We start from the raw sequence: 21,896 nt of genomic DNA, 5'->3' as shown, positions 1-21,896 counted from the left end.
TCTGGAGTTTAGATTTTTAAAATTTCTTTTACCAGTACCACCTGAGTACATTGAAATGAGAGCCAATACTTTTGATTACTTCAGCCAACGAAGGGGGTAGGCGGGAGACTCTCTCCACACTGTGGTACCTTCAAGAGTATCCAGATAATCACCCACTTTAGTTCATTTTCACACATTTGTTCTAATAACCCTTGGGCTCCATGGGGCTGATCAGACAGGGAAATCTTTACTCTGATCATTCAAAAAACGGAAAGAAGATGCACATTTGATTTCATAAAAGTGTTCTGAAAGGTGGAGAGGCAGAGCACATGCTTAGGATGGGTTCCCGTTTGATCAGCTTCACTTGTGATGCTTTTTACTGGGGGTGAGAAGGTGGGACTAAGAGATGTAGAGAGAGGTGAGAGAGGGAGGGAGGCAGAGAAGCTGAAGAGACTGGCAGCCATTTCATGACGATGGTTTAAATGTTTGGAGATATGTAGCCTAGAGAAGAGCAGACTTAGAAAACGTGAGAACTCTTAGTTACATTCTTGTGGGTTCAATGATTAGCGATTCATTTGGATTATTCCAGGGAATGCAAGACTTTTTAGAAGAGTATATGTGAAAATTAAAAAGGCAAGAATCTCAGTTACAGTGTCAGGCATTGTGACAACCCAGGAAGACCTCAGTCAAGCTTGTTGGAAAAGAGAGGACTTGTGATCTCCCTGGGCCTAACTGAGTCTGGAACTTCGGTCTAGTGCCATAAATCATCCAAATTATTGATCAAGTCCACCAAAATGATAGGTTGCCTGGTGGCAGCAGGATTCTGATCCTGGGGCTTCGTCATTAACGTGACTTTGCTAATGTTACTCTCTAATTAACCTCTCCTCATTTTTCCAGTCCGAATTTTGATTGAAATAATCTCATTGATGAGTTTAATTACCAGCTAATTAATGAGTTTAATTAGCGAGACAAACATTTGTGCTGGGCAGACTGACAGGCCACAGATCCACCCACAGGTTGACCAGGACACGGGAGTGACATAGAACATGGCCCCTTAGGTACATGGAAGTGTGTTGCTTCCCTTAGCTGGGGACAGTGGACGTGGCAGGCCCACCTGCTCCATCATAAGGTTGCTCTGTAGGAGAAATCTTAGCTGACTGGATAGTTGACAGCATGCCACATAGAAACTCTGGGCATTTTTAATATTATTCCAGGAGGTTGAAGGGAGGAGAAACTGTAGAAATGTAGACTTTAACCAGATCTAATGGAGACTTTCAAACAGTTAGTACTATCTGAAAGCAAACTGGGGCTCTTTTAGGAGTAGAGGGTAGTTCGTTCCTGGAGATGCTTTAGGGAAGACTAGATTACTCCTTGGCAGGGAACTTGTAGTTTAGAATAGAGGATAGAACATCCGAGATCATCCCCTGCCCTGAGACTCCATGATCCTGTGGTTTCCATCTGCTGCATGAGTAAATGCAGGAGTCATTCTGGGACCAGAAGAGACTCACAGTCTCAGAAGGCCTGAAGAGGAATTTCTTAAGAAACTCTCAGAATTGTCAGACTCTGACTCTTCTCTGAGGCAGATATTTGGCAGGCAGTATTAAGGGGTCACTTGTACACCAAAGTGACCCTAAAACATTTCAAACCCAATTCTCCTCTAGCTTTGATTTAAGAGAGTAGCAGGCCCATGATGGTGAGGAGAAAGCCTGAGAGTCTCGGCTCTTGTCACTATTTTAAGTAAGGTGTGGAAGATTCACATTAAAAATGTGTGTGTGTGTGTGTGTGTGTGTGTGTGTGTGTGTGATATACCTTATCACACAGTAATTTCTCAAATGAATTAGGCAGTAACTTATTACATTTATTGTCAGTAATTTCTTGGATCTTTTCATCTGGGGCAGTGTTCGAGGAAGGAAGAAGAGAAAGTAGGAGAGAGGTGACACCTAATTGGAACCTGCTCTGGGACAGGTGCCAACCACTTTTCGAGGCCTGAGACCTACAGTCCATCTCTCATCGACTTTAGGTGAGGAATAGCTGATGGCCCACCTTCCAAACCAGCTGTAGTCATACGAAAGCACTGTGCTTGTGACATTTACCATTTCACAGGATGAGAGGGGAAATCCGACCTGTATTGATTTCTGTTCATTGTTTGCCTCAGATGAAACTCAGGCTCCAGTGTTAACCTAGCGCTGGAGTCTTGGAGCGCTAGCCTGGCTGACCCAGGCAGAGGTATGGTACTTACAAATACTTGAATTGCCAACGCTATGTGGAAATTACTGCCAAGTATAATAATGACACATTGTTCAGTTCTTAGTACTTGATGAGGATCTGTCTCAAGAAGGATTTTACTTCAAAATTATGAGGCAAAGGCTGAGATTAAGGCTTGCGGAAAATAACCTTTGGAATTCAATGTCCTGTGTGGGAACTGGCAAGCAATCTGTGTTCAATATATTTTCCAGAGGTGTCTTGAATATAGGTTTGCTCCTAGAGACCAGGGCTTATAGGAAACGGAAAAGAAAAATGCAATCATGGCAAAGCATAGGAATAAAAAACAAAGAAAAGAAAACTATAGACAAGGCAACTCTCTACACTGGTATGCTTATCCCCTGTCTTCTGCACTCCACCTGGAAAGGAGGGTACTGCACTTGGGGTCCCTTCCTCGCCCCAAGGACAACCCAACCCAATGTGTGCAACTGCCCACGGAGGCCCTGTGTAGGGGGAAACTTACCTGAGCTGGAGGCAATGCCCCCAGTTCTCTGCTGACTTAAATTCCACATTGTGGAGGACATTCGGCGACACCCCCAACATCCTTTCCACCCCTACTCACTGTGTAGCCATTGTGTATGAATGGGAACCCTTCCAGCCACAGGGGTGAGCCCATCCAAGTTAACAGGGCAACCCCACTTCCTTAGACCTCGTGACTGGTTCAGGAGCAATCTGAGCAGGATGGGTACAATTCATTGTCTGCCTGGCTGTGAAGGGAGAAGCAGTAGACCACTTGCTGCTCACAGCATCTGGACATCTCAGAAGGAAGTCACCCTGTGGATAAAGCTGCCACAGACAAGAAGGTACAGCTGTGAGCTTCACCGAGTGCCCGAGGGCCACCCACCTGTAGGTGTCTCCTTTCAGCATCCTAAATGGTTCCCACGCCTTCAGGAGCAAGTAAACCAGGAGAAACAAAAGTGTCACTGGATGTTTTGTGATAAGTGTTGAGTGGGAGGGAAAGCCTTCCATGGCCAAAAACGTTTGCAAAATACTGAATTACACAAAAGGCAGCCATTTGCCTGTTATAAATATTCAGGAAAGAGCTCCTGTATGAGACGTCATATAGACTTATTCCACCCAAGAACCTGATGGGTTTTTGTTCTGTTATCACTTGTTTTCTGAGAACACATGAGTGTTTCAAGGAACACAGCTATGCTGAGTCATTACCAGGTGTTTACACCTTAGTGTGTGAAGTGGCAAGAGAGACAACACAGTAGGCACCGGACTTGGGACATGAGAGGATCAAGGGCAGGAAGCGGAATGTCCTCCTTCCTAGACCTAACCTGCGCCTGAGAGGCCTTGTTCGCAGGTGACGGACGTGCCGTCCTGGCCGTGAGATCATCATCACCTCGAAGCTTCTAGGAGCCCCCGCCCCCCATATACTAATTCAGCAGGTCTGCAGGATCACAGGCAAATTATGTGCCTGTACATATAGAAGACAGAGATTGTATATCTTTTACATAGTAATAGACACAGATATTTGTAATGTGGTTTATGGTGAGAGTGCACATTCTCATTTTAATAGTAATGGTAAGTAACCTAATGCCTCTTGCTTCAAGATACACCTTAATATTTCTTTCTCTCTCTTTCTTTAGATAATTTCAAACTTACAGAAAATTGAAAGAATAATACAAAGAACTGTCATATACCTTTTACCCAGTTTCCCTAATTGTTAACATTTGCCACTTTTGCTATATCCATGTATCTGTTTTTTTATTCTAAGTCTTATCTGTTTTCCTGAAACAATTGAAAGCTGCAGATATGATGCCCCAAACCCACTAGAAATGTCCCTGTGAATTTACTGAAAGATAAGGACATTCTCCCACAGGCCACAGTTCAGCTGTCAGAAACAGGAAGTTGACAGTTATATAGTATCACCGTGTAATTTTACCAATTATTCTAATATGTACAGAACAAAAGTTTTTTTCTTCTGTTTCATGACCCAATTCAGGGTAATGTGCCTCATTTACTTTTGAGGTCTGTTTAGTCTTCGATCTGGAATGATTCTTCCATCTTTCCTTGTCTTTCATGACCTCAATATTTTTTGAAGATTTCATACCAGTTGTTTTGTAGAATTTCCCTCATTTTGGGTTTGTATGATGTTTCCTTATGATTAATATATGTAATGGGCTGTGTTCCCCTCGCTCAGTGTGTCATATCAAAGGGGACGTTATGTCAATCTCTCCCACTATTGCCATGTTTCTTTCTATCTCTGGTCAGAGTCAGGCACGTGTATTTAAAATCATAAACGTGAGGTAAAGTGCCACTGTTTCAGGTATGAGAGCTGCTTTTGCTCCAGCCCTGCACAAAAAGATGAAAAAAGAATACAGGATGGAAAGGAAAGCTCAAGCAATGTATTACTGAGGGCAACCAGATTTTCCCAGTTTAATAATTTCCAGGGTTACGAATGAGAAGAAAAGCATGGTTCTTCTTTTTCTCCCTTCTAACAGAAAAGGGAGTATAATGGTTAACGTATTCAGGAAATATCAAGTTTGCTGTTAAACAGGTTATAAAACATGTTTATGCAATATCAAACCATAAGATTATTCTAGGTCATGTCTCTGTGGCTTACTCAGGCCTCCATGTGCATGAATCAATTTTAACCTCCAAAGTGATCCAATGGAATCCAAACATTAATAGTGCAGACTTTGCCAATGGATCGGAGAAATGCCAACTTAGGGCTGGAAATTCAGGTTCTGGAGCAGCCATTTCAAAGGTCAGTGGCACATTGTGGAAAGAAGGCAAATGGTCTTTTAAAAAATAGTCAGAATCCCCTGGGGCACGGGGGTGGGTGGGTGGATGGGGAGAGATTCCAGAATCCCTACATGCAGAGGCTTGGGGCAACAATCATGTGAAAAGAGAATTGTCTTAAAGCTATGTCACAGGCAGCACTTTTTTTTTTTTTTTAATCTTATTGGGGAATATTGGGGAACAGTGTGTTTCTCCAGGGCCCATCAGCTCCAAGTCATTGGACTTCAATCTAGTTGTGGAGGGCGCAGCTCAATTCCAAGTCCAGTTGCCATTTTCAATCTTTAGTTGCAGGGGGCGCAGCGCACCATCCCATGCGGGAATTGAAATGGCAACCTTATTATTGAGAGCTCGCGCTCTAACAGACTGAGCCATTAGGCCGCCCCTCTGGCAGCTCAGCAGCAGCTCGTTGTCTTCAGTCTAGTTGTGGAGGGCGCAGCTCACTGGTCCATGTGGGAATCGAACCAGCAACCCTGTTGTTCAGAGCTCACGCTGTAACCAACTGAGCCATCTGGCCGCCCCCAGGCAGCACATTTTTAAACTTAAATTATATGCATCAGATCAATAAAAGTAGTAAAATCCTCTAAATATGCTTTTACACCCATCTAATGAACTACTGAGACAATGTCTATTATACCTATCAAAGCATATGATTATTATTATTTGTAGCAAAGGGCCTAAACCAGTCTGGCCAACAGATGATTATGAGGTTCTTCCTAGTAAATTTTGGTTGTTTCTTCTAACAGGCTAGTGGGTGTTATTTGAGCCAAACCAATTGGTGTGTCGCAATCCAAGCAAGTTTCAGTACAAATCTGCCAAACATATGCACACATTTTAGCAAGCAAGCATGCATGGCTTTGGACGCTCCCTCTCCCCCACTATGTACGTCCACTGGCATCTTACAGGAAAGGTGTAGTCTGAAGTGGACTTGCTGGCATACTCGCAGCACGACCGTATAGGTGACACTTTAGTTGGATCAGGGAAGAGCATCCTCTAAGGAGTGGAGGGACCCAGGGCTAAGAGATCCCAGACCCAAGTGAACGTGGGCCACTGGGCTTGCCCATACCTTGTATGGCTCCTGTCTCTCTCGCCCCTGGGGACTCAGTTTTACCATACACATTGTTTCTAACATTTTTGGGCTAATAACTGCCCTTGAGTGTTGATTCATATCAGTGTACTCCATATGCTAAGCAACCAACTATAATATGTATTATTTAGATTCAGACACTTCATATACTAATTAATCACCCCTTATGTTGTTGACTAGAGTTAATGCTGACACACGCAAACTGCCTATACTAAAGTATTTTAAAAATAAATGATCACTGAGATATTTTTAGTTGGGCGGGTTTTGGTGGTAATGGTGTGGCTGGTGGAGATTTTAGGTAGGGATGTAGCCACACTGTAGTGCTACCACGGTTTGCTTTAAATTTAGGTAAATTCAGGGGAGAGTGAGGCAGCACAGAAAGCAGGCTGCAGGACAACTTGAGAATCACAATAACAACCTAAAGGTGCCACACAGCATGGACGCACTGAGCAGGTGCTTGTGTTGTTTTCTCATTACAAATTTCTCATTCTGCTCATTATAGAGAAGTCAGAAAACATAGCCAGGAAAAAAAATTGGCAATCTATAATCCACTTTGGCAAGGATTACCAGTTTTAAACATGTAGATACATATAGATAGATACAGAGAGAGATATACAAATAAATACATTTTTCTGCAAACATGGGAACTTTCTTTTTCTTCTAAATACATGGTCAATAGCTTTCGGTATCAATGTACACATGTGAAAGGCTGCACTGATTAATAAATTGGTTAAATGTAACCAATTGGCTATTTGTGAAGCTCTGAGATTGTTTTCAATTTCTTACTCTTGCAAACAGTCTTACCAGGGAACATACTGGCAAAATTCCTTAATCTTTCCTAAAGAAAAATTCCCGGAAGCGATACTGCCAAGTGAAAGTTCATGTACATTTAAGTGTTCTTTCTTTCCTTGTCTCCTTGTGCTTAAGTAATACCTGTTCATCTCTTTAATACTTCCCAGTAATCATATCACATTTTCTTAGCTGACTCATTCTTCTACTCTTTCCGACTCCCCACTCTCAGCTGATGGGATTGTTCCCTATTTCATGAGAAAACATGCTGCCAGAGGATCATTTCCCTGGTCCCTATCACCACTTCCACCTCCCCGCCACCCAATAACTGTGCCCATAAGCCCTGCCTTCCCTTCTCTTGCAGTCGAACTGGTCTCCCTCTGGACACTGGATCCCAGCCCCTCTTGCCTATCCAGGGACACTGCTCTAGCAAGTCCCTTTTCTTCTTCCTGCATCATCAATTTTTTCTCTTTCTTGTGCATACAAACAAATCTTACTTTTTCCATCTTTAAAACCAAATAAACAGCACCCTTCTCTTGGCCCCAATTCCGCTTCCAACTACAGATCTATTTCTCTTCTTCCCTTTGCAGCAGGACTCCTGAAAGGGTTGTCTTCATTCATTGTTTCCAATTGTTTCCGTTCTTTTTGAAACCCACTCCAATCCGGCTTTCATGTGCACATCCCACCAAAACCATCCATGTCAAGATCACCAGTGATGACCTCCAAGCTGCTATAGCCAGTGGACAACTTTCAGTCTCATCTCACCTAACCGATCAGCAGCAGTTGAAATGGATCATCAATCCCTCTTCCTTGAAACAAATTTTTTCACTAGGCTGCAGAACCTCATGAGCTCATGGTTCATTTCTTCCTTCTCAGCATCTCTTGCTGGCTCCTCCTCTTCTCCATGCCCTGAACGCTCGAGTGCCCAGGAAGCAGGGTTTGGACATCTCTTCACTGTTGAAACTCTGGTGATCTCATCTAGTCCCTTGGCCTTAATATCATAGAGATGTTGGCAAACTTCCGGATGTAACTCTGCAGCCCCAGGATCCTTCTCCCAACTGCCCCTGAACTCCAGATCCAACTGCTCCTTGACATTGCAAAGCTGAACCCCTGGTCCTCCCCCGTTCCTAACCTGCTCCTCCTACGGATGTCCTTATCTCAGTCAATGGCAACTCCACGTAGAACCTTGGAGCTTCCCTTGACCTCTCTTCATCTCTCGCACCGCCCATCCAAATCTTGAACAAATCCTGTTGCCCACATTTTCAGAATATTTCTGGTACCATGTAACTGTCACTATCACTCTGGTCTGAGCCACCAGAGCATCATGCCGAGATTATTGAAATAGCCTCACCACTGGTCTTCTTGCGCCTGTCCTTGCTCCTGTGGAGACGATTCCCAATGCAGCCAGAGTGATACCATTGAAGACTGTGCCAAATAATTAATATAAATCTTCTACTCAAAATCAGACAGTGGCTTTCCATCTCAGAGCAACAGCGAAGTTCTTGTAAAGATCTCCGAGTTTCACATAACCTGTCCCCTTGCCTTTCTAACCTCAGATCTTGTTACTCCCCCTTCACTTGCTCTGTCCTCTACCCCAGGACCTTTACACATGTTCTTCATTCTTTCTCCACTAACACCTGAAAGGCTTACTCTCTTACCTCCTTTCAGTCTTTGCTTAAATAACACCTTTCTCGGAGGCCTTTTTTGACACTTATTTAAAAGTCATCCCTTCTTTACACCCTGCATTCCTGACATCCTTCTCCCCTTTTTTTTCTCCATGTCACTACACATTTTATTTATATTCTTTGTTGCCCAGATCCTCACATTAAAATCTAAGTGCCTTGAGGTTTACTGCTGTATCTTCTGCACCTGGAACAACTCCCAGGTACTCAATGAAAGTTTATTGTGTGAATACATTTTTTTTTTTCAAAAAAATTAGAAAAGTAAAAGGGGAGAATTAGAAAAAAAAAATCATTCACATATAAAAAATGGAATATTATTCAGCCATGAGAATGAAGGAAATCCTGCCATTTGAGATGACATGGATGGACCTTGAGGGCATTATGCTGAGTGACATATGTCACACAGAGAAAGATAAACACTTGATCACATCACTTATACGTGGTATCTGAAAAAGCTGATAGAAAAGGGAGTACATTATGGTACTCGGGGCTCGGAGGGGGTGAGGGGTAAATGGGGAGATGTTGGTCAAAGAGGACAAACTTCTAGCTATAAATTCTGGGGACCTCATGTACAGCATAGTAATGATAGTTAATAATACTGTATTATATACTTGAAAGTTGCTCAGAGTGTAAATCTTAAATGTTTTCACCACAAAAAAGAAACGGTAATTATGTGATGGAGGTGTTAGCTCACGCTACGGTGGTAATCATTTTTCAATATACAAGTATATCAAATCAACACACTGTACATCTAAAACCTACACAATGTTATATGTCAATCATCTCAATAAAGCTGGAAAAATTTACCCATAACTATATTATTCAGAGAACCATCATTTACATGTGTATAGTCTCACATTCTTTTTCCTATATTCATATATGTTTTTGGTAGGATCACTCTAGACATAGTTTTAAAACCTGCTTAAAAAAAAATTTTTTTTTTAAGTGATCAGTGATTGAAATTTTTTTTTTTTTTAACTTTTATTTATTTTAAGTGTGTTTTTCCAGGACCCATCAGCTCCAAGTCAAGTAGTTGTTTCAATCTAGCTATGGAGGGTGCAGCTCACAGTGGCCCATGTGGGGGATCAAACCGGCAACCTTGTTGTTAAGAGAACCTCACTCTAACCAACTGAGCCAACTGGTTGCCCCCAAACCTGCTTTAAAATTTTTGATATGCATATAATTTAGACTTTGAACACATACCCCCCACAAAGCCTTTCAGAAATACCAAGTTATATCTTGCCGGGAGTGTGTGAGAGTCCAATTTGTATTTTCTCCCCCAAAACTTGGTCTCATCAGATTTGTTTTGCATATAATCCAACCAGTATAATAAGTTTGACTCTGATATTGAACTTTTTCTTGGTTTTTCTTTCAGAGTCTTCCCAGATTCCCTTGTCACCTTAATCACTTGTCACTATACACACACACACACACACACACACACACATACACACACACACACACACACATACACACGAACACACACATCTCTTTCTTCCCTAATAATTGTAGAGATTCAAGAGAATGAAAATTGCTCCTCAAAAAAATATTGAATACTCTTGCTGGAGGAAATTTCCAGAATTTGAGAAGCCAGATTGTTAAAACTGAGAGGACCTAATAGTTTGGATTAGGGTGCGTGAATTAGCCAAATGTGGAGACAAACTATTATTTCCTAGCGGATATTTAGACAACTGTCATAAACTGTTGCTTTCCTGTATAGTCAACTGGTTGTAAATTCAGACTCCAGGGGGTGCCACTTACACAGACTACAATGTAGAGTGGCCCCTGGATTTGTGCAATGTGGCCGCCCCCAGAAAGATCTGATTGGATTATGATTAATTCAGTTTTAAGGAATCCTTTCTAAGATATTTTCTTTCTCTGGCTCTGCCCTTCCCCCTCACTATCTATTGAGCATTTGTCTAAAGAAAGCAGACTTTCTGTCAAACTTTGAGAGTCAAACTTTAAAAATTATCCTTTTAGACCCTCTCTCTGGTGGACAAAGAAAGGGATGCAAGCCATTTGGTCCAGTAAAATGAGCAGATATGTCTGTTGAGTTTGCTAACCGAACTCTAGAGGGGGAATTTGGAAGGAGAGCAAACAGCCGAGCTCTGAAACCCATCTTTGGTGGGCCAACCAGCACCTGGTATGTGCGCGTGCAGTCCAATCCCTCTTCAGGCCCGATGCCTTACCTGCTTCGGATTTCCTGTACCTCACCCCCTACAAGTCAGCCCCATGATGTCTGTGATGGGCCTTATGCATTTGAATCAAACCTTTTCCAATTGCTATAAGAGCTTTTCAAACAGTTTTCAGACCAGGGAATCCCTTTCTACCAAACTGGGAATACAACAAAATCTTACCCAAAATGCTACTGAGCAAAACAGATGAAGGCAGAACTGCTCTGGCTGAAAAGGTTCTACCCCTCCCCTGATGGGGCTCTTTAGCACCCATGGGCCTCTTGGAAGTGGAATCTGAAAACCGCTCACCTCTGCTGACACTCACACAGGCCCTCCTTTTCTTCCCATCCCCAAAGGACCTTGGTCAGACACCCCTGGAGACTACGGTGAAGCCTCTGCCTAAGGGGCAAACTTTGAGAAGGGAGCACCAACAGAAACTCAGTAATCAAGATTAAGAGTATTCTAATGTAATATTTTAAACAATCAAAATGAATGTAAAAAATCCAGGGTGAACAAAATATTCATATGTTAAATAAAGACAAGATCAACAATAGTGCCTCACTGAGCCTTAGTGGAGCCTGAGGAAAAGGAAAAATCAGGCCTACAGATACCTCTGTACCTTGATTACCAAGTCTTTGGTGTCCCTTTAAATTTTGAGCTCCAAGGGAGGGCCTCACTCTCCTTGCCTGGTTCCCTTTGTGTCTTTTGCACCCATTATTCCACATTGTCCTAGCACTGAAGATGTCTCTGTCTCTCTTAGCCTGTACAATCCCTGAATATCAGGACCGTGTCATGCTCGTCTTTGTATCTCCAACATATTAAAGAATGTAGTAAGCGTTTAATGAACATTTTTTGAATTAAACTAATTGGACTAGAAACCACTGCCCTTGGGTTTTTCCATCTGGCTCAACCTCTAACTAGCCTTGTGATCTTGGGCAAATCATAACTTCTCTGGTTTCAGCTTATTCATCTGTAAAATGAAAGACGTGGTAATCTTGAATGACCTTCTGTAGCTGTCTACAGATGTCATGTAGCTACAGAAGTCCAAGCCTCCCCAAACATTCCCCGCCTGATGGTTGATGGTTATCAGTAAGGCAGCTGCAAGGGGGCTGGTGTTTTGCAACTGGTTTCAGTAAAGCTCTGGCATTCTCTGTGACATGCCCTCTTGGCCGGATCATTGCTTTGATCTTATTTTCCTGAGATTGTACTTAAAAAGCTAGAGGGTAATTTCTCTAGTAAGGCTGTCCTGGTTGGGAAAAACAGACATTGTCCTCTAGTTAGATCAACGTTTGTTAATAAATCCTTTGCTCCTTCTAGTTCCATTCCTGTTGGCCTGTTATCTTTAAAGGTGGAGAAAGGCCATAGAAGAATTGAAAAGCACTTTATTCATCCCCACCATCCCTTGTATGTGATCGAGAAGGAGGAAAAGTCAGACAACAGTGAAATAGTTCATTGCAGGTGTAGAAATTCGTATCCAATGAGTACCTACTGTCCACCTACTATGTGTAGCCCAATATGGGAAGTACATCAGACAAGATTCCGGTCCTCATAGGGTTTTCAGACCCTTCCAGGAGAGAAAATATGAACAAAGAACTACCTCAAGTTGATTATGTAATCAACTTCCAAGAGGATAGGAACAATAGGCGTCAGACTAGTGGGAGAAAAAGAGGAAATTAATCCTGTTTAGGGGACTACTCTGTGGAGACTTGAAAATCTTATCTTGTGTATTCTTTATGACTATTCTTTTGAATTAGCCATTAATATCTCTAATATATGGATACGGAGGCCAATCAGGAAGTATTTGCTTTCTCAAAATGTTCATGTACAAGTTCTTCCACTGCGTTTGAACTGGATTACTTGACCTGGGTACTGTGAAGTTTAACCAGATTAGGAAATACTGCATACCTTTCTTCTCCCTGGGTGACGCAGGCCTTAGGTTTGGAAGTGGCTTTTATCTAACCATCTCATCCATGGAGCGTTTACCTATTGGGATATCACCAGGGTTTGGAAGCTCTAGTTGGGGAATTTAACACAGGCCATTAGTTTCTTTGTCATGCTAAATATGATCTAGACACTATTACAAAGGTTTCCGTGGATTATTTGATACTTGCAAAAGCTCTGGGTTCAGTGATCAAAATTGCCCACCTGGCTCCATGATCCAGGATTTTTCTTTCTTCCTTCCAGAGGCAAGCTAGATCCCACTCTTTCCATTAAGGAGGGCTCAGGTGGAAAGTTGCCTCTTGTCATTCTAAAGCCCTAACCTTGAAATGACAGCTTTGAAGCAGCAGAGCCTGTAAAACTCGGTGCTTCTCTCTCTCTCTCTCTCTCTCTCTCTCTCTCTCTCTCTCTCTCTCTGTCTGTCTCTCTCTCTCTCTGTCTCTCTCTCATTCTTTTTTGGAATGAATTTACCCTGTTGTTGATGTTCTACCTCTCCTCCCTCCTCCACCCCTGACCCCAGGCGGTGGGAGAAGGGGTTGGGATTTAATCATCCATGAAGGATGGCAATTTGGCAGCCTTGGAATGTGGAGGTCTGTTTACCTAGGGGCCAACCATGAGGCCAGAAACAATGCACACAAGTCCTCGTCCCCTGCCTCAACCACTGCCTGAGGTACTCAGCAAAGCTCTCACAGGTTCCTAAGACCCTGGCCTGTTTGCCCACTAAGTATTTCTACCTTTAAATAAAATCAGATGAATCAAGGGTGCAGCATTTTCAACTTTTGAGGTAGCAAACACATCAATAGAAAAGGGTCTTTCAAGGCCTTAATTTTTTTTAAAATGGTTATTTTCTGTTTCTGTAGAATGATTAGAACTTCAACTCCATATTTACTCAGTGACCTTTTTTATTATCCAATGAAATCTTAATAGAAATGTTGGTGCAGAGCTTTTCGAATATAAACCATCATCCCAAAGGCTAAGAATAGTGTTTGATGGGGTCCATGGAGTTTCCGAGGACATGATTTGGATGTGTCCACCATTTAGGCAGCATATTTGCTTCGAGTCAAAGCCATGTGTGTCTTCCTGGGTCTCAGATCGCAACTGAGAGTGTGGTGCATCTTTCCATGATCACGCAGAGTCTTGTTAGCACTGCTGGACAGAGTGCCCAGGAGATGGCCAGGAAGTCAGCAGTGTCTTCCGGTTGGTGGAACACACTTTTTGGAAAACACTCGGGACTGTAACAGACCCACAGAGAAGAAGGCAAAATAAGTAGAAAACATGGTTCCCTGGAAGAGCTTATAATTCAATTGTAGGAAAAGAACCCGCATTCAGTGAACTTCTCATCAGCAAGTGGAGGCTCACTAATGCACCCAAGCACAGTGTGGCACACGGGCCCATCATGTCTGTTCCCGGCCTCCACCACCAACTGCACATGCCAACGGTGCCTTCCCCGCCATCGTTTACCTGCCCAGCTTCTGCTCATCCCAGAAGGCTCCTCTCTGGCATTAGCTTTTCCAGGAAGCCTTTGACTCCCTAAAGCAGGGGTGTCCAAACTGAGGCCCACGGGCCAACTGCGGTCCGCAATCCATTGTTAATTGGCCCGCAGTAAATTCCAAAAATAGATTTAGTTTACTTGAACAAACCAGGTGAGGCAATACGTACTTCACTTCGAGAGAGTGGCCCGGCTGTTTGTGTATTTTACTGCATATGGCCCTTAGTAAAAAAACGTTGAAAAATGTTTTGACACCCCTGCCCTAAAGGATGAATGTTTTTGTGATTCCTTCCCTATGCGTATCTCAACCATTGCTCTTATCACATTTTATGAGACTGTTTTGTGTGGGTGTGTGGACTGTGACCTCCAGGAAGGCAGTGACTGGGATTTACTCATCAGGTAGCCCCAGGACCAAGCCCAACGCCAAGCACAAGTAAATACCCAGCAATAGTTAGGGAGCAACTCAACAGACAGATAACTGCTAGGCATTCCCAAAGACAAGGAAGCACTACAGGGTAATCAGGGAAAGCTTCTCAGAGGAATGCTGAGTCAAGTTTGAAAGCAGTAATTGGGTTGGGAGGAATAAGCGTGGGCATATCATTTATAGGAAATGTCAGTAGCTGCACTCATGGAACATCACACGGGGCACTGATAGCAACAGGAGAAGGAGGCTAGGTGGGGAACTGGAAAGCACTTTGTATTCTGGCTGTGATGGGTAGGCCGTGGAATTCTTTCCACTACTGTAGTTGAGAGGGCCAGCCAATGCCAGCAGTACGCTGATCAAATTTGCACCAGAGAATCTATATTCGGCTTATTTAAATTCCACTGTGCTTTTACTGTAATGCAGCATTTCCTCTATTTCCTGTCTGAAATCCTTATGCATATTTCAGTGGTGGCTGTGGGTTATTTCCATGCACTACAGTGAAACTGTCCCCACAGAGGTCCAAGCCAATTCAAATTTTTCCTTAAGGCTGCAAGTTATCTTCAAGCAACTTTAATCTCCCATTTATTATGACTTGAGCATCAATTGTTATGTATTCTCGTGTAATGAAAAGGCCTGACTCGAGTCCTGCCATCACAACAGCATCAGGAAGAGGAAATGGGCAAGGTTGTTAACCAGAACAGGCTGTACCTTTTTAAACATTAACCACTGTTCAGGTCTGCAGACCTGGCTGCTACAAGCAATGATGGGAATCAGGAATGCCAAGTACAAAATCCTACCTGTGGAAAATTTTAGAGTCCCCATATCGGCCTCGATCCACCGAAGTTTTACATCCTATTGTATTGTACTGTTATATTATAGCATATCATGTATCATATCATATTATATATAATTTTTTTAAGAAACAGAAGTACAACAAAGCTCTGTCTTACCCACATCTCGTTCAGAAGAGCAAAATCATTCCGTCTGACAGCAGGTAAGTTAGGATGACACTATGCCATTAGAACATCGCTATGGAAGTTTTTGTTCCACCAGGAATTGTTTCAGCAATTAGATGGAACTTAATAATCTTTTGCTCTTTGCTGTGGCATAGCCAGAGCCTATGTGGGTTATCACTGGTTTTTATAATTCAGGGAGCGCTTTTTATTGCTCTCTTTGATTTTATTTATGTTTCTATAAATGTGAATCATGAAAACTAACAGTTAAATGACTCTATCCAGAATGTGATGGCCGCAGTCATCATCGTCATTGCCATTTGGTTATTGAGCACTTATGATGTGCCGAGTATAGTGCAGATGATTTTTATACATTAGCTCATAGAACCTGGCACTTCCTCCTATTGTTGTACTTTTCAAGGCAAATTAAAATAAGTTGCATAAGCATCTGTCTCCTCTATATCCTGTCTCCTGAGTGCAGGGCCTTTTGGTATCCCAGCACCCTGCACATATCAGGCCTTCAATAAATGTCTGTTATATAAATATACACAACTTGAAGGAACAAAATCATACCGTTTCCAAATTCTATAAAAAATTATTATGGTAGTACTACTTTGATACTGTGGTATTTCTAATAACAACATCTGGAAACAAATTGAATCCCACCTACCCTAATATTTCTCTGATATTAGCGTATCCTTAGAAATAAAGATTTTTGAAAAGACACCTTGTAACCTCGAGAAAAAGTGTGGCAATGTCACGTAAAATTGTCTTGATACTAAATTGTGTATACAGTTTGGTTGCAACCATGTTAAGGAAGGAATATTATTCATAGAGATGGAAAATTACCTGGAAAAAAAATGTGCCAAAGTTCTGATAGTAATTAAGGTAGAATAATTATGGATGCTTTTTTTCTTTTCCACATTTTTATTAAACTTTTATATTAAAAATATAAACATTTTTTTAAAAGAAATCAACGAAGATAGCATTACCATTGGTTAATGGCATAATGGGTGATATTTATTTATTTAGTGGGTCCTCACTGTCAAAAATCTTCATCATAAACATGTATACCTTTCTGATTAAAAAATTTTCTAAAATAATATAGCAAAATAATGGCAGTTAAGTCATTAAAATCTATATCTTCCCACCGCCACCCCCCAATGGTTTAAAAGACCCCCATTTGTATCAAGTATATAAACATCTCTGTGGAATTCCTCGAAATCATATTTGGTCTAAATGATGGCTTGCTTGACCTGTACCTGTCACATTCTAATGCAGACTGTGGCTAATAATAACAATACTAAAAGTTTGGTTGTTTGACTTTAGTGCTGGTTTGATTTACAGAGAGGCAGAAGCTTTCTTATGTCAGCTAGATGTGAACTGTAGAATCCAGCAGGCCACACTATTCCGACGACTCCTGCTAGAATAGACACACTTGATACATTAAATGTAACAGAGACACATTTACTGTGAAGGCTCTGCCATTCAGAAATATCAATGGCCTGTGTGTTGGGAAAGCTTTTCCTTCTGAGTCCCCTATCAGGGTTTCACATCCGAACTTTTTTCAGCCTTTCCACTTTCAGATTGTCTCTGTATTGAGGGTTCTCTTCTTGTTCGCCCTGCCTGGCCTTTCTTCTCCTTCTCCTTTCTCCCCACCACTCTTGGTCTTCCTAGGTGCCTTGCTTCGTAATTATTGGTTCCCACAAGTCTACTGAAGATACAGCAGCATTTTTGTGAGGCATCCTGTCAGCAGACGGTTCCTGTCTTTTTTAAAACAACCTTCTATAGTGTCTACTTTGCACAGCTCCTGGGTTCAATTAACCTTCATTGTCCAGCAAGAGAATTGCCCGGATAATTTCTGGTGGGATAAAATTGGACCTTTCTATTCAAGAACAACAAAATAATAATAAATGTATACACTAAAAGAGCATTAAGTGCTTCTGATTCTGCACAAATTAGAAGAGGTTATTTGCACAGCTCAGCATTAATGAGCAATGAATTAGCAGAATTCCTGATCTTATTGGAAATGTGAATGTCATGAGCACAGAGAGAACCGTTTGTGAGAGGGGCTGAGCTGCCCGGAAGGTGCCTTTCCCCACTGTCCTAGTTCTGTGAGAAAGGAAGGAAAGGGGGAGGGGAAAGAATATCAGTTCTGCACCTACTACATTCCAGATAGTGGACAAGGGGCTCTCACAACTTCCAAGTATTAATAGTCAATCCTCCCCTCAATCCTGCAAAGCACGATTATGCTCAGCCTTGTTGCTCCTGAGGAAAAACCTGACAATCAGAGATTAGGGCGTAGCCTGACCAGTGCCACACAGCCCAGAAGTGGCAAAGTTGGAAGTGAGCACTTGAACTCAGGACTTTATGAGTCCAAAGTCTGGCATGGTCTCATTATAGCACTTGTAGAACTTGGTTAAACAGATGGCAAAAATGTCTCAGGTTATTAAAGACCAAAAAGCAAGGTACAGGTCGTTTCTTTGAAGCTGACTCCAGTCTCTTGTTGCCATGGAGTCCGGGACTCACTCCCACACTGACTGTATCACATGGACCTGAGATGAGCAGTCTCGTCATCCTTGATGGACTCTGGGAAGTCGTGACCTTAGGAATCAAGATTTACAACCACGGCCCTAATCCTGACCTGTGTCATTTGAGTAGGGGCCGACCCAATGAGTAGAAAGGACTTGAAAACCAGTCGAGCCATTCTCTATCCCTAGCCAACTGCATTTTTAAAAAATTCTATCACTATAAAACCATTGCTTAGGACCTGCTTTCCCCCCTCTCCAAAACATCCTGTTGAAATGTATAGACTCTTTAAAAGGTTAAGACATGAAACTTCTTTATTTCCCAGCATCCTGGCAGGAGGTGGTTGGGCAAGACGCATAGGCCAGCGCTTGAGTGAAGAACCAAGTAGATGACTTTAAACCTACCATAAACGGAAGCCTAAAATGAAGTCAAATGATTGGTTTTGCAGAACCAGGAACCACACTAACTTTTAACATTTATTTTTTAATAAACATTTAATTTTAGAATAGGTTTAGATTTATAGAAAAGGTGTGACGATAGTAAGAGAGTTCCCATATATCCAATACCCAGTTTCCCCTATTGGTAATCTTACATCAGCATGGCACATATGTTACAACTAAGAAAGAAAAAAATGGTATGTTATTATTCACTAAAGCCCATACTTTATTCAGGTTTTCTTAGTTTTTGCCTCATGTCCTTTTCTATTCCAGGATCTCATCCAGAATATCATATAGTTTTAGTAGTTATGACTCTTTAGGCGCCTCTAGATTGTGACAATTTCTCATATTTTCCTTGTTTTTGATGACTTTGACAGTTTGAGGAATACTGGTCAGGTAATTTACAGAACGTTTTTCAATTTGGGCTTATCTGATGTTTTTCTCATGTTCTAACAGGGATTATGTGTTTTGGGGAGGACAACTACAGAGGAAAACTGCCCTTCTCATTGCATCATATCAAGGGTATGTGGCATATCGCTATTGACTTAACATTTATCTTTAAAGACAATAAATCACATGGTAAGTCAGTCTGAGCCAGAACTGGACCTGTATGTTGTCTAAAATAATTGAACTGGCACAAAATCAGATTGCCGAACTCTCTTGAAACAAACGAATGTTTCATTCAGTCCAAGTCCCTGGTTATAAGGCTTATGCAAGCTCCTTTTGCAGAAAACATTTGGAGTTCCTAAGAAAAAAATGGCTGTCTTAAATATAGAATGTCGTTAGGATGCTACGTATGAGGAATGTTACTGAACTGAGAGCAAGCGAGTGAGTAAGCACTGTCATTAGAGAATAGCAGCTGTGGAACCCCTGCCTGTCTAACCTGCAGGACTGCAGTTCCCGGAAGACAATATCGGCAATGAACCAGACTTTCACATTTCCTGCCTACCCTGAATTGATAACATTTCCAAACTGCTGAACTGCTCCCAGGAGTCTGTGCCATTACCTTGTAGGGAAAGCGCTGGCAGAATCACTTTTCATTTGTGTTACATAAGAACATCATCTTCATTTCAATGATTTAACCCTGATTAAATTTAGCTGTCAGCCTTTAAAGTTCTCTGAGAATTTTTCAAACTCAGAAAGGGAAGAGGCATGCCAGCAGGTTCTCTGCAATCTCTCTCCTCCTACCTTCTTCGTGCAAGCTCCTTTCCAAGCAGCTCGGTGAGGCCCCCGAGTCATTCAGAGAGCAATCCTTGGCGGTTGGGGGTGCCAGTGAGAATGGCTGCTCCCACTTGGCAGCCCTGTTGGGTTAATGTGTGTATGTGTGTGTGTGTGTGTGTGTGTGTGTGTGTGTGTGTGTGTGTCCCTTCCCTGCCTGCCACTTTTGCATCATTCTAGTTTAAATTGCTTCCTTTAGTTTCTTCCTTTCACAGGTAAATGCAGTCTGTGGTTTTGGATTTTTTATTTCCTTTTTTTTCTTGCTTGCTTTTTCAATTTTCACTTTCCTGCCAACCCATCTTGTATTTTTCCTCTTCCTGTTTTGGCCCTTCCATCCCCAGCCCTCATGCTTTCATGGAACATCCAAGGTTAAACACTGACTGACACTGCAAGGGCTGTTTTCCCTACTGAGTGTCTTCCTGTGCTCTCCACTGACTTCCTGTCATTGGGGTAAATGCATGAGACAGGGCCAAGAATGGGGTGCAGTTGCTGAGTCTTCTTCCCTGGAGAGAGGGCTGAACCAGGCCCTAGGGGGGGTTAGGGGTGGCATATACAGTTCCTGAACTGAACGCCTCCCACCCCCTTTGTATTTGTTCTTTTAACAACCCCAGAGGTTTCACTGCTGCAAATTGCATGTTGGGGTTTTCTTCATCTTGTGTTTACTACGTGCTCACCATGCAGAAAACTAAGAACTACAGAATGACGTAAAAAGCGGTCATAGGAATCCTTGAAGTGGGTTAGGGCTACTACAGATACACTGCCTTCCACGTGATCACTGTCCTGAAAGGATGTGTAAGGAGCCGTTTTGTGATCAGGTTCAGATACTTCAGGCTTGATTGATCGTCAGGACAGATTTCAGATGTTATGCAATCCCCAACTGCTTTGATCTTCTCCTCTGTCCTTGTCAGTACACTCAGCTGAATAAATAACATTAGTCCAAGCAGAGCTTCCTGGACAAATGGTAAAAAAACTGATAAAGCCCTCCATCTTCCAGCAGCACAGGTGCTACAGATCAATGGGGCTAATCTTGTAGAAACAACTATTAATAAACCTTTTTATAAGACAAAAAGCTTTTGTGTTTAGAGGTTGCTACTGGGGAGGTAAAACGAATTTTTCTGGAAGCTAAAAATGTTTCCTTTAGAGCTAATGGATTGTTAACATTCAGCAAGGTTTATGAGCTCTTAAAAGAAAAAGAGAAGAAAAATAGCCAAAACAATAAAAGTAATAAAACCTGCAGCCTCACCATCAGCTTATTACAAGTTAACTTTCTGCTTATGAGTTTTTCAAAGATGACTCCCCTGAAAGCTTGAGATAAATACACTGTTATGAAAGAGATAATCATTCTCCAGGTTTGCTCTTATCAGAAGAGACCCAGGTGGAATTGGAGACTCCTACTGGAATATGGCTAGTTTACAATTGTTCAGAAATGTTTCTAATAATTGAATAGAAAGCCTCATAGTTGATTTCTTGAGTATAAGTCTGTCAAGATTCCACTTTACATGGTATGGATATTCTCAGCTCAAATTCTCAAAAGACATTCCTCTGTAAATTTACAGGCAAATACCCAAAGAGGCATTCTAGCTTTCTCCAGTTGGGAGAGACAATGTAGAACAAAGTCTCATTTCTATTGGTGAAGACATATTGTGTGACTTTAAACAGATCCTTAAAGTCACACCATATGCTAAGGCCTCTGCTCCCTCTTGCCTAAAATAGGGTGTGAACTAAGATCTAACTCCTAAAACCTGTGCTCCTAATCACAACAGTGATCCAAAAAGAGGGTTCTGTAGTCAGATAGCCCTGGTTTCAAACACTGGCTCCACCCCTATGTATTGTCTGGCAAAACCATTAACCTTTTGGGACTTCAATTTCCTCATGGAATGGTTATAATAGCTCCTACCCACTTCTGATCAAGACGGCGGAGTAGGTAAACGCCTCTTCCCATAACCACTTCCAAATGACATCTAAATTATAGAACAACCACCCTTGAGAACCACCTGAGATCTAGCTGAACAGAATTCCTAAAACTGAGGATATAAAGAAGAAGCCACATGGAGACTGGTAGGAGGGGTGGAGATGCAAAATGGCTGGCACATATATACAATATTACTCGGCCATAAAAAAGAATGAAATCTTACCATTTGTGACATGGATGGACCTAGAGGGTAGCATGCTAAGTGAAATAAGTCA

General features: G+C 42.0%; 1 protein-coding gene across 2 annotated transcripts in view; it reads left to right on the top strand.

Annotated features, from left to right (window-relative positions):
• POC1B (POC1 centriolar protein B) overlaps positions 1–21,896 on the top strand; it is a 141,671-nt gene that overhangs the window by 109,815 nt on the left and 9,960 nt on the right. For both annotated transcript variants that reach the window (XM_019742146.3, XM_019742145.3), the window contains exon 11: positions 18,948–19,013. In XM_019742146.3, coding sequence (XP_019597705.1) covers positions 18,948–19,013 — 66 coding nt within the window. The remainder of the gene's footprint in view (positions 1–18,947; positions 19,014–21,896) is intronic.

This window comes from Rhinolophus sinicus, chromosome 1 (genome assembly GCF_057876585.1).
Source record: "Rhinolophus sinicus isolate RSI-liver-muscle chromosome 1, RSI-T2T, whole genome shotgun sequence".
NCBI lineage: Eukaryota > Metazoa > Chordata > Mammalia > Chiroptera > Rhinolophidae > Rhinolophus > Rhinolophus sinicus.
This window is presented reverse-complemented; position numbering and strand designations above follow the sequence as displayed.